Source organism: Oncorhynchus gorbuscha, unplaced genomic scaffold (genome assembly GCF_021184085.1).
Source record: "Oncorhynchus gorbuscha isolate QuinsamMale2020 ecotype Even-year unplaced genomic scaffold, OgorEven_v1.0 Un_scaffold_383, whole genome shotgun sequence".
Lineage (NCBI taxonomy): Eukaryota > Metazoa > Chordata > Actinopteri > Salmoniformes > Salmonidae > Oncorhynchus > Oncorhynchus gorbuscha.
Window position 1 is genome coordinate 648,419 of NW_025745232.1, and position 13,405 is coordinate 661,823.

Genomic DNA, 13,405 nt, shown 5'->3' on the forward strand with positions numbered 1-13,405 from the left:
AACACCCTACATTATATTTTATAATCACCCACCCTGCTTCCTGATAGTCTCAAACACACACTTTGTGACAATGTTCACACGCAGTAATAATGCCACCCCAAACACCCACACTCTTCGGAGCCCGCTGACTCCCAGGGATGGACAACTGTCACCTGCACATGCTCACAGGGTAAAGGTCAGCTCCAAAGCCGGCCCCCTTTTTATTTTTAGGTTCTCAGGGGGGTTACCAGGGCGAAAGACGACACCCTGTTTCTCTAATCAGAGAGAGACGTCCTCGTCCGCTTGCTCTGTCCATCAGTGTCTCCACGTCCGTGCGCGCGTGTGTAGAATGCAGCCATTTACAAGTATTTCTAACTCCATCGAATAGCCTCCTGTGTCTGATATAGACGTCATCAGAAAAGGCCTTTTAACAGGTGTCCAAACACTGGTTATTCCCATCCACATGACATGACTCTCGGGTCTGGGAAACATGAATAAACAGTCGGGAATTAGCCTTGACGCAGGCATACACGCGTGCACAAACGGATCCAACGGACACGCAGTCAAGTGTTGACCGGAGGAAAAATTGTGTTCCGGAGTATTTGTGCAAGTTGCTGGGACAGCTACCCTTAGTGTCATTTAATCTCTCTCTGTGTGTGTGACAGTTTCGCACAAGATCGTCACGACAAGAGAGAGAGAGAAAATATATATTTACATCTCTATAATGTGGTATTGTATATGACTGCAGTATTTGACAGGATATTGAACTGTGTGATCAAAGAACTTTCAGTGCACACTGGAACTGCATTTAGAGCGTTGGAAATGGATTTAGAGTTTTGGAACTGGATTTAGAACTTTGGAACTGGATTTAGAGTTTTGGTCCTGGATTTAGAACTTTGGAACTGGATTTAGAACTTTGGAACTGGATTTAGAACTTTGGAACTGGATTTAAAACTTTGGAACTGGATTTAGAACTTTGGAACTGGATTTAAAACTTTGGAACTGGATTTAGAGCTTTGGAACTGGATTTAGAGCTTTGGAACTGGATTTAGAGCTTTGGAACTGGATTTAAAACTTTGGAACTGGATTTAGAGCTTTGGAACTGGATTTTGAATTTTGGAACTGGATTTAAAACTTTGGAACTGGATATTAGAGCTTTGGAACTGGATTTAGAACTTTGGAACTGGATTTAGAACTTTGGAACTGGATTTGGAGCTTTGGAACTGGATTTTGAACTTTGGAACTGGATTTTGAATTTTGGAACGCTCTATTTTTGATCTCCATAATCCCGATCAAATTCAACCCCTGGATTTATTTTGCGGAGAGAGAGCTTCGGTCTCACTCAGATTTCCTTGCTGTCGAAGTTTCTATTGGAATGTATTCAAACCATTCTTGTTGTAACCCATGATAAGGGTTAAAATAATGATTTGACTTTAACACCCCATAGGCCTCGGTTATTTAGGCACAATTCCATTTTCTCTTTTTTTGGATAAAAACTTGTTGGCAGCCGTTGTAATTGTAACCCTTTCTGGAGTTTTAATGTAACGGTTGGGTTGTTTTATAATGTTATCGAATATTTCACCATATCCCCTTGGTTAGTTTCTCAACCCGAACCCAATCATTAGCCTCACATCTCTGAATAACGGTTCTGTTAATAGCTCAATCTGATCGCCTAACACTTGCGCACGGTGGTGCATGTGAGTGTTGGCAGTTGACATCGTTAACCAACCGGATCTCGGTTTGTGTAGCCGACATCTGTTTTGTGGATCTTCTCCCGGTGCTCTCGCTCCCACCGGGGTGAGAGTTTCTCTTAAAACTCAATGATGTTGCTCCTTTCCCCGGTTCTCCTCCTTCTGCTCCGCGGGGTCTTATTCGAGGCTTCGCAGGGCATCATCCAGGACAGCGGCTACTATCACCACAATGACCCGGAACTCGGACTCACATTTGCCGGACAAAGAACGGTGTTCGACTCGACAGGTAAAAATGACCCCCGAATGACTGACGGTGACAATAAGCGTGGACAGCCGTAGCCTAAAAATGCGTCCATACACCCTCATTACCCCGAAGTAAACCCTGCTCCAACATGGATCTAGCAATGATTGGATAGGTGAAAATCAACGAGTCCACACATGTAGTTGAAACACAACCACTTGAGTCAGATCAGTGCAGATCAGTGCAGATCTGGGTCAAATAGCATCAACACTTTATAATCGTTGAGCTGTGCGTAGTTTGCCCGGTGTAGTGGAACCTGTGGAATATCCCCAAAAGTAAATCCAGACGCAACTAAACTAGCTACATTTGTTTGGCCCAGTTCTGCAGATCTTTGATTAATCAAGATAAGTTATTCCAACCACAGGGTCCTGAAGCAGGATCTCGCGGAGACAGGGGAGTGACAACAGTTAACTGTTATGCCCGTGTTTTACTCACTCAGCGGTTATCTGAGCTCGGTGTTTAGGAGGAGTCATCAATGTTGAGAAATAAACTGGCATGGTGAAAATGTACCGTTTTAACAACACCTCTTCGGCGACTGGTCCTAATCATTCTATAGTCACTGGGACACATGGAGTTGCAGGACATTGGGCATTGGAGATGGGCGCAGGTGTTGCGTGGCATGGTTCTCTTGCAGCTGCTTGTAGCCAAACATAGTTTAGATGCGGGATGGTTCATCGTAATTGACACATGCAGACGCTGGGAACCACTGGGCATTGAGAATTGGAGATGAGCACGTCGGCAGGGCAACGACCAGAGGTGTGGTTTGGAGTGGGGCGATGATGATGACGGAATTCCGTTGCGACTTAGATGTGTCACTTCAGAATTTAACAAGCCATGTAACTAACTCTATGATTACAAGCGTCTTTTTTTCGTGCGCACTACACCATTATGTATACAGGGAATTTCAATCACAGATAAAAGACACGGTAGGTTACTTAAGACAAACGATCAAGAGGAGAGTACAGTACATTAGAGGAGAGTACAGTACATTAGAGGAGAGTACAGAACATTAGAGGAGAGTACAGTACATTAGAGGAGAGTACAGTACATTAGAGGAGAGTACAGTACATTAGAGGAGAGTACAGTACATTAGAGGAGAGTAGAATACAGTACAGTAGAATAGAGTAGAATATAATAGAGTAGAATAGAAAACATTACAGTACAGTAGAGCACAATACAGTAGAATACTGTACTGTACAGGAGAGAACTGTGCAGGAGAGAACTGCTGGTGAGTACTGTAGAGTACAGTTTGGTTCATTACAGTACAGTAACTCTAGTGTGTATTATACTCAAGTGTACAGTACAGTGTAGGACTGAACCAATCATGGATGTCTATGTTTGGGCCAAATCAAGTCTGGACCAAACCTCAAAAATGTTGAAATATATATCTGGTCGAGACCGTACCAAAAAACAAAAACAATTCTGTGGACGAGGCAGACTGGCCACATTTCAACTACTTTTTAACTTCCATGAACATAGGGTGCTGGTCGGTGCTCAGTGACTAAGAACACAGGCTACAGTGAAATAAAGTTTTAGGAGCAACAACGGCTCAGCCGCGAAGTGGTAGACCACACAAGCTCACAGAGCGGGTTGTCAAGAGCGCCGAAGCACGTAAAGCATAAAAAATCCTCCGTCCTCGGTTGCAGCACTTATTAATACTGACTTCCAAACAGCCTCTGGAAACAACATTCAGCACAAGAAATGTTCATTGGGAGTTTAATAAATGGGTTTCCATGGCCGAGCAGCCGCACACAAGCCTAAGATCACCATGGGAAATGCCAAGCGTTGTCTGGAGTGGTGTAAAGCTCTCTTACATTGAACTCTGGAGCAGTGGAAACTCGTTCTCTGGCAGTCTGACGGACTAATCCGGGTTTGGCGGATGCCAGGAGAACGCTACCTGCCCCCAATGCGTAGTGTCAACTGTAAAGTTTGGTGGATGAGGAATACTGGTCTGGGGCTGTTCTTCATGGTTTGGGCCCCTTAGTTCCAGTGAAGGGAAACTACAGCATACAATGACATTCTAGACGATTCTGTCCTGTTTCAGCATGATAATGCCTCTGTGCTAAAAGCGAGATCCATACAGAAATGGTTTGTCGAGATTGGTGTGGAAGAATTTGACTGGCCTGCACAGAGACCTGACCTCAATATCTTTGGGATTGTATTGGAACGCCGACTGCGAGCCAGGCCTAATCGTCCAGCATCAGTACCCGACCTCACTAATACTATTGTGGCTGAATGGAAGCAAGTCCCCACACCAATGCTCCAACATCTAGTGGAAAACCTTCCCAGAAGAGTGGAGGCTGTTATAGCAGCAATGCTCCAACATCTAGTGGAAAGCCTTCCCAGAACAGTGAAGGCTGTTATAGCAGCAAAGGGAGGGACCAACTCCATATTAATACCCATGATTTTGGAATGAGATGTTAGACGAGCAGATGTCCACATACTGTTGGTCATGTAGTGTGTATTGATAAACCTTGTCCTGCAGTGAGCTAAATCAGAGTCACACAGAGTGATTCTTGATAGTCTTTAACAAATCTACTTTGAATGAAAAGTCTACACCTCACACACATGGTTCTGGGCTTTAACATAAGGAGACACCTGTACCATGTCAGATATACAGTTGAAATGTATTACATTTTGAGTTTTCATCCTAATATTACACTTTATATACATCACAGAAGACAGAAATATAATCAAACTGTTAGACATAGAAACACCAGATTTACACTTTATATTCATCACAGAAGACTGAAATATAACCAAACTGTTAGTCATAGAAATACCAGATTTACACTTTATATTCATCACAGAAGACTGAATATAACCAAACTGTTAGACATAGAAACACCAGATTTTTTGTCAGTTAATTTTGTTTTTAAACTAATTCTGAAAACAATATGAATAACATTCCACCATGCGACCACTAGAGGGCGCTTTCGGTCATTGACTGCAGGAAAGGGCTGGCATATTGATCCATGTGTTGATTGACCATCTCTATAGACCCATGCCTGGTGGTGTCACCTCCCTGTATGAACGAGGCAGACCGATACAGTCTGGATGGTCTGAGGAACATCCACAGAGAGATGGATGACGACCAGGATGGCGGGATAGAGGTGGAGGAGAGCGTGGAGGTACGTAACCACGGAGGAGGGGTTCAGGTGTGTTTTGATTGGACAACCGCTGGTAGGGGTCTTTATTCAGTCACATGCTGTGTGTGTATATCCTCGTCGACCAGTCAGTCAGTGTGTCTGTCTCATGATTCCTGTCCTGTTAGTTTGTTTAAGCCACAGACACTAGAACCCCTTTAAGTGAGTCCAGATTAGAAGTGTAGAAGGTTGGACTGTTTGTCCCAGAACTCCAGAACTCATCAGAATGTCATCCAGGGCTTGATGATCCATGGGATTGGGTTGCTGTTACCGCGGAGACGGGAGGGGAGGGTGGCTGACATTCCTGTTCCCATCACATGAAGAATCCAATTACAGCCAAGGATAGATTCCAAGATGGTGGAACACACACACACACACACACACACACACACACACACACACACACACACACACACACACACACACACACACACACACACACACACACACACACACACACACACACACACACACACACACACACACGACACACAGACACCCAGTCTATTTTATCTCTAAACTAAAACATCTTGGTCCTTATTATCGGTGCAGTTGACAGTCGTCAAACTAATGTGGAAACTTAGAAAGGTTAAGGATGTGTGAACTGTTTATTAGACAGGCGTGGTTGTGTGTAGTTGGTTAAATGTGTGTATCCCTCTGTGTGTGTTAGACATTTATATTTTGACATTAAGCTGCAAACTTTTCATAATCCTGTGTGTGTGTCTCTGTGTGTGTCTCTGTGTGTGTGTGTGTGTCTTGGCTGTGTGTGTGTGTGTGCGTGTCTCTCTGTGTGTGTGTGTGTGTGTGTGTCTTGGCTGTGTAGTTCATCATCGAGGACATGAAACAGCAGCCGACCAACAAACACAGCAATCTTCACAGAGAGGACCAGCACATCACCATAGAGGAACTGTGGAGGGGCTGGAAGTTCTCAGAAGGTACGCTGTGTGTGTGATTACGCAATCTGTTATTACATTCACAGTTACTTCCTTACCAAACCCTCCCACCTCTCTCCCTCGTGTCTCTCGATCCCTCTCTCTCTATCCCTCTCTCTCTATCCCTCTCTCTCTATCCCTCTCTCTCTATCCCCTTCTCTCTATTCCATCCCACTCTCTCTATCCCCTCTCACTCTCTCTATCCCCTCCCACTCTCTCTATCCCCTCCCACTCTCTCTATCCCCTCCCACTCTCTCTATCCCCTCCCACTCTCTCTATCCCCTCCCACTCTCTCTATCCCCACCTGACCTCCCCTCTCTCTCTCTATCCCCTCCCACTCTCTCTATCCCCTCCCACTCTCTCTATCCCCTCCCACTCTCTCTATCCCCATCTGACCTCCCCTCTCTCTCTCTATCCCCATCTCTATCCCCTCCCACTCTCTCTATCCCCTCCCACTCACTCTATCCCCATCTGACCTCCCCCCCTCTCTCTATCCCTCTATCCCCTCCCACTCTCTCTATCCCCTCCCACTCTCTCTATCCCCATCTGACCTCCCCTCTCTCTCTCTATCCCCTCCCTCTCTCTCTATCCCCATCTGACCTCCCCTCTCTCTCTCTATCCCTCTCTCTCTATCCCCTCCCACTCTCTCTATCCTCTCCCACTCTCCCTATCCCCTCCCCTCTCTCTATCCCCTCCCCTCATTCTTTCCCCTCCCACTCCCTATCCCCATCTGACCTCCCCTCTCTCTCTCTATCCCTCTCTCCCTGCCTCTCCCCCTCCTCTCTCTATCCCCTCCCCCTCTCTCCCTTCCTCCCCCTCTCCCTCTCTCTATCCCCTCCTCCTCTCTCTATCTCCTCCCCCTCTTTCCCTTCCTCTCCCCCTCCTCCTCTCTCTATCTCCTCCCCCTTTCTCCCTTCCTCCCCTCCCCTCTCTCTATCCCCTCCCCCTCTCTCCCTTCCTCCCCCTCCCCTCTCTCTATCCCCTCCTCCTCTCTCTATCTCCTCCCCCTCTCTCCCTTACTCCCCTCCCCCTCTCTCCATCCCCATCTGACCTCCCCTCTCTCCCTTCCTCCCCCTTCTCTCCCTCCCTCTCTCCCTTCCTCCCCCTCCTCCTCTCTATCCCCATCTGACCTCCCCCTCTCTCCCTTACTCCCCTTATCTCTCCCTTCCTACCCTCTCTCTCCCTTCCTCTCCTTCTCCCTCCCTTCATCCCCCTCCTCCTCTCTTTATCCCCCCCCTCTCTCCCTTCCTCCCTCTCTCTCCCCCTCTCTCTCCCTTCCTCCTCCTCCTCTCTCTATCCCCATCTGACCTCCCCCTCTCTCTCCCTTCCTCCCCCTCCTCCTCTCTCTATCCCCTCCCCCTCTCTCCCTTCCTCCCCCTCCTCCTCTCTCTATCCCCTCCCCCTCTCTCCCTTCCTCCCCCTCCTCCTCTCTCTATCCCCATCTGACATCCCCCTCTCTCCTTTCCTACCCCCTCCTCCGCTCTCTATCCCCTCCCCCTCTCTCCCTTCCTACCCCCTCTCTCCCATCTTCCCCTCTCTCCCCCTCCTCCTCTCTCTATCAGTCCATAACTGGACTCAGGATGAGGTGTTGAGGTGGCTCAGGGAGTTTGTAGAGCTGCCTCAGTACGAGAAGAACTTTAAAGACTTCAGAGTCAACGGCAACACCCTCCCCAGGTGAGAACGGCCAATCAGAAACCTCAGAGAGGAACTTCCTGGTGGGTACAGCCAATCAGAAAGCTCCTTACTGAAAGTTACTGGCCAATCAGGTAACACACCCCAGTTACAATGTCCATTTGGTAGATTTTGAGTCATTACTATACAATTACAAACAAATCCGAGGCAGCTCAATTTGTCTAATTAAAACGCTTAATAATGTCAGAACAGAAAGAGAAACACAGTCCAATCAGAGGTAGAAAGATCCAATCAGAACAGTCAGAGCTGGTGTTATTGTGATGCGTGCAGGATAGCAGCCAATGATGAATAATATCAGAACAGTCAGAGAAACACAGTCCAATCAGAGGTAGAAAGATCCAATCAGAACAGTCAGAGCTGGTGTTATTGTGATGCGTACAGGATAGTAGCCAATGATGAATAATATCAGAACAGTCAGAGCTGGTGTTATTGTGATGCGTACAGGATAGTAGCCAATGATGAATAATATCAGAACAGTCAGAGAAACACAGTCCAATCAGAGGTAGAAAGATCCAATCAGAACAGTCAGAGCTGGTGTTATTGTGATGCGTGCAGGATAGCAGCCAATGATGAATAATATCAGAACAGTCAGAGAAACACAGTCCAATCAGAGGTAGAAAGATCCAATCAGAACAGTCAGAGCTGGTGTTATTGTGATGCGTACAGGATAGCAGCCAATGATGAATAATATCAGAACAGTCAGAGCTGGTGTTATTGTGAACAGGATAGTAGCCAATCAGAGGAATAGAAAGATCCAATCAGAACAGTCAGAGCTGGTGTTATTGTGATGCGTACAGGATAGTAGCCAATGATGAATAATATCAGAACAGTCAGAGCTGGTGTTATTGTGATGCGTGCAGGATAGTAGCCAATGATGAATAATATCAGAACAGTCAGAGCTGGTGTTATTGTGATGCGTGCAGGATAGTAGCCAATGATGAATAATATCAGAACAGTCAGAGCTGGTGTTATTGTGATGCGTGCAGGATAGCAGCCAATGATGAATAATATCAGAACAGTCAGAGAAACAAACACCATTTTTCACTTTATATATTCACTTTGTATGTTGTCTACCTCACTTGCTTTGGCAATGTTAACACATGTTTCCCATGCCAATAAAGCCCTTGAATTGAATTGAATTGAAACACAGTCCAATCAGAGGTAGAAAGATCCAATCAGAACACTCAGAGCTGGTGTTATTGTGATGCGTGCAGGATAGCAGCCAATGAGCCGTCGTTCCTGAGTGTCCAGCTGAAGATCGTGGACCAGAGAGACAAACAGAAACTCAACATCAAGGCTCTGGACGCGGTGCTGTTTGGTGCTCCTATACGTGTGTAGACAGTACACACACACACGCACGCACGCACGCACGCACGCACGCACGCACGCACGCACGCACGCACGCACGCACGCACGCACGCACGCACGCACGCACGCACACACACACACACACACACACACACACACACACACACACACACACACACACACACACACACACACACACACACACACACACACACACACACACACACACACACACACACTTTGTGCATTTGCTCATGTCCACTGATTATATTGAAAAGCGCTAAACAAATGAAATTATCATTATCCTCATCCTCCTCCTTCCTCCTCATCTCTTCTCCTCTCTCCTTCTCCTCTCTCCTGCTCCTTCCTCTCCTCCCCCTCTCTTCTGCCCCTTCCTCTCCTCCCCCTCTCTTCTGCCCCTTCCTCTCCTCCTCCTCTCCTCCTCCCCTCTACTGCTCTTTCCTCTCCTCCTCCTCTCCTCCTCCCCTCTACTGCTCTTTCCTCTCCTCCTCCTCTCCTCCTCCCCTCTACTGCTCTTTCCTCTCCTCCCTCCTCCTCCTCCTCCCCCTCTACTGCTCTTTCCTCTCCTCCTCCTCTCCTCCTCCTCTCTACTGCTCTTTCCTCTCCTCCTTCCTCTCCTCCTCCTCTCTTCTCCTCCTTCTCTCTCCTGCTCCTTCCTCTCCTCCTCCTCTCTTCTCCTCCTTCTCTCTCCTGCTCCTTCCTCTCCTCCTTCCTCTCCTCCTCCTCTCTTCTCCTCCTTCTCTCTCCTGCTCCTTCCTCTCCTCCTCCTCTCTTCTCCTCCTTCTCTCTCCTGCTCCTTCCTCTCCTCCTTCTCTCTCCTGCTCCTTCCTCTCCTCCTTCCTCTCCTCCTCCTCTCTTCTCCTCCTCTCTCCTGCTCCTTCCTCTCCTCCTTCCTCTCCTCCTCCTCTCTTCTCCTCCTTCTCTCTCCTGCTCCTTCCTCTCCTCCTTCTCTCTCCTGCTCCTTCCTCTCCTCCTTCCTCTCCTCCTCCTCTCTTCTCCTCTCTCTCTCCTGCTCCTTCCCCTCCTCCTTCCTCTCCTCCTCCTCTCTCCTCTCTCTCTCCTCCTTCTCTCTCCTGCTCCTTCCTCTCCTCCTCCTCTCTTCTCCTCCTTCTCTCTCCTGCTCCTTCCTCTCCTCCTCCTCTCTTCTCCTCCTTCTCTCTCCTGCTCCTTCCTCTCCTCCTCCTCCTCCTCCTCCTCCTCCTCCTCCTCTTCCTTCAGGCCCACCCCATAACTACATGAAAGACTTGTTGCTGATAGTTTCTGTGATGATGGGTGTAGGAGGCTGCTGGTTCTCCCAGGTCCAGAACAAAGCTTCCAAAGTCCACATCTCCAAGATGATGAAGGACCTGGAGAGTCTACAGAGTGCTGAGCTCAGCCTCAGAGAACTACAGGAACAGTGAGTGTCTATGACTGTGTGTGTATTGGGGGGGGTTGAGGAGTACTGTTATGTGTGTTTCCTGTTAGTGTGTGTGTATGTGTGCTTACCTGCTTACGTGTGTTTGCTGCTAACCTGTGTGTATGTGTGCTTACCTGCTTACGTGTGTTTGCTGCTAACCTGTGTGTGTATGTGTGCTTACCTGCTTACGTGTGTTTGCTGCTAACCTGTGTGTGTATGTGTGCTTACCTGCTTACGTGTGTTTGCTGCTAACCTGTGTGTGTGTTTGCTGCTAACCTGTGTGTGTGTTTGTTGCTAACCTGTATGTGTGTTTGTTGCTAACCTGTGTGTGTGTTTGTTACTAACCTGTATGTGTGTTTGTTGCTAACCTGTGTGTGTGTTTGTTGATAACCTGTATGTGTGTTTGTTGCTAACCTGTATGTGGTTGTTGCTAACCTGTGTGTGTGTTTGTTGCTAAACTGTATGTGTGGTTGTTGCTAACCTGTGTGTGTGTTTGTTGCTAACCTGTGTGTGGTTGTTGCTAACCTGTATGTGTGTTTGTTGCTAAACTGTATGTGTGGTTGTTGCTAACCTGTGTGTGTTTGTTGCTAACCTGTGTGTGGTTGTTGCTAACCTGTGTGTGTTTGTTGCTAACCTGTATGTGTGTTTGTTGCTAACCTGTGCGTGTGTTTGTTGCTAACCTGTATGTGTGTTTGTTGCTAACCTGTATGTGTGTTTGTTGCTAACTTGTATGTGTGTTTGTTGCTAACCTGTGTGTGTGTTTGTTGCTAACCTGTATGTGTGTTTGTTTGCTAACCTGTATGTGTGTTTGTTGCTAACCTGTATGTGTGTTTGTTGCTAACATGTATGTGTGTTTGTTGCTAACCTGTGTGGTTGTTGCTAACCTGTATGTGTGTTTGTTGCTAAACTGTATGTGTGGTTGTTGCTAACCTGTGTGTGTGTTTGTTGCTAACCTGTGTGTGGTTGTTGCTAACCTGTGTGTGTTTGTTGCTAACCTGTATGTGTGTTTGTTGCTAACCTGTGTGTGTGTTTGTTGCTAACCTGTATGTTTGTTTGTTGCTAACCTGTATGTGTGTTTGTTGCTAACCTGTATGTGTGTTTGTTGCTAACCTGTGTGTGTGTTTGTTGCTAAACTGTGTGTTTGTTTGGTGCTAACCTGTGTGTGTGTTTGTTGCTAACCTGTGTGTGTGTTTGTTGCTAACCTGTGTGTGTGTTTGTTGCTAACCTGTATGTGTGTTTGTTGCTAACCTGTATGTGTGTTTGTTGCTAACCTGTATGTGTGTCTGTTGCTAACCTGTATGTGTGTTTGTTGCTAACCTGTGTGTGTGTTTGTTGCTAACCTGTGTGTGTTTTTGTTGCCAACCTGTGTGTGTTTTTGTTGCCAACCTGTGTGTGTGTTTGTTGCTAACCTGTGTGTGTGTTTGTTGCTAACCTGTGTGTGTGTTTGTTGCTAACCTGTGTGTGTGTTTGCTGCTGACCTGTGTGTGTGTTTGCTGCTAACCTGTGTGTGTGTTTGCTGCTAACCTGTATGTGTGTTTGCTGCTAACCTGTATGTGTGTTTGTTGCTAACCTGTATGTGTGTTTGTTGCTAATCTGTGTGTGTGTGTTTGTTGCTAATCTGTGTGTGTGTTTGTTGCTAATCTGTGTGTGTGTTTGTTGCTAACCTGTGTGTGTGTTTGTTGCTAACCTGTGTGTGTGTTTGCCGCTAACCTGTGTGTGTTTGTTGCTACTGCGTGTCCCCATCCTGATACCAGGCTGGAGCAGGCCCAGTATGTGGTTGTTGCTATGATACCAGGCTGGAGCAGGCCCAGTATGTGGTTGTTGCTATGATACCAGGCTGGAGCAGGCCCAGTATGTGGTTGTTGCTATGATACCAGGCTGGAGCAGGCCCAGTATGTGGTTGTTGCTATGATACCAGGCTGGAACAGGCCCAGTATGTGGTTGTTGCTATGATACCAGGCTGAAGCAGGCCTAGTATGTGGTTGTTGCTATGATACCAGGCTGGAGCAGGCCCAGTATGGGGTTGTTGCTATGATACCAGGCTGTTGCTATGATACCAGGCTGGAACAGGCCCAGGAGGAGAAGCGTAACGTGACAGAGGAGAAACAGAACCTGGAGGAGAAGATGAGGGATGAGATCATGGGAGCCCAGGAGGAGGCGCACAGACTCCATCGGCTCAGAGCTGGAGCCGTCAGTCAACTGAGCAGACTGAGATACGCAGAGGAGGAGCTGGAGCAGGTAGAGAACCTTACCTTACCTTACCCTGCCTAACCTAACCTTACCTTACCTTACCATACCCTGCCTAACAACTGAGCAGACTGAGATACGCAGAGGAGGAGCTGGAGCAGGTAGAGAACCTTACCTTACCTTACCCTGCCTAACCTAACCTTCCCTACCTAACCTTACCCTACCTAATCTAACCTTACCCTACCCTACCTAACCTTACCCTACCTAACCTTACCTAACCTTACCCTATCTTACTTTACCTAACCTTACCCTATCTTACTTTACCTAACCTTACCCTTTCTTACTTTACCTAACCTTACCTTAGCTTACCCTGCCTAACCTTACCCTATCTTACTTTACTTAACCTTACCCTATCTTACTTTACCTAACCTTACCTTATCTTACCCTACCTAACCTTACCCTATCTTACTTTACTTAACCTTACCCTATCTTACTTTACCTAACCTTACCCTATCTTACCCTACCTAACCTTACCCTATCTTACCCTACCTTACCTAACCTTACCTAACCTTACCTAACCTTACCCTATCTTACTTTACCTAACCTTACCCTATCTTACTTTACTTAACCTTACCTTAGCTTACCCTGCCTAACCTTACCCTATCTTACTTTACTTAACCTTACCCTATCTTACTTTACTTAACCTTACCCTATCTTACTTTACTTAACCTTACCCTATCTTACTTTACTTA

The 13,405-nt window shown here is 46.9% G+C and overlaps 1 protein-coding gene across 1 annotated transcript in view; it reads left to right on the forward strand.

Moving 5' to 3' along the window:
- Positions 1-312: 312 nt before the first annotated feature.
- LOC124018039 (stromal interaction molecule 2-like) overlaps positions 313-13,405 on the forward strand; it is a 28,443-nt gene continuing 15,350 nt past the window's right edge. Inside the window, exons 1-7 of the mRNA XM_046333299.1 lie at positions 313-1,956; positions 4,972-5,102; positions 5,941-6,052; positions 7,612-7,723; positions 8,956-9,071; positions 10,289-10,466; positions 12,527-12,704. Of these exons, the coding sequence (XP_046189255.1) occupies positions 1,800-1,956; positions 4,972-5,102; positions 5,941-6,052; positions 7,612-7,723; positions 8,956-9,071; positions 10,289-10,466; positions 12,527-12,704 (984 nt within the window). The 5' untranslated portion in view covers positions 313-1,799. The remainder of the gene's footprint in view (positions 1,957-4,971; positions 5,103-5,940; positions 6,053-7,611; positions 7,724-8,955; positions 9,072-10,288; positions 10,467-12,526; positions 12,705-13,405) is intronic.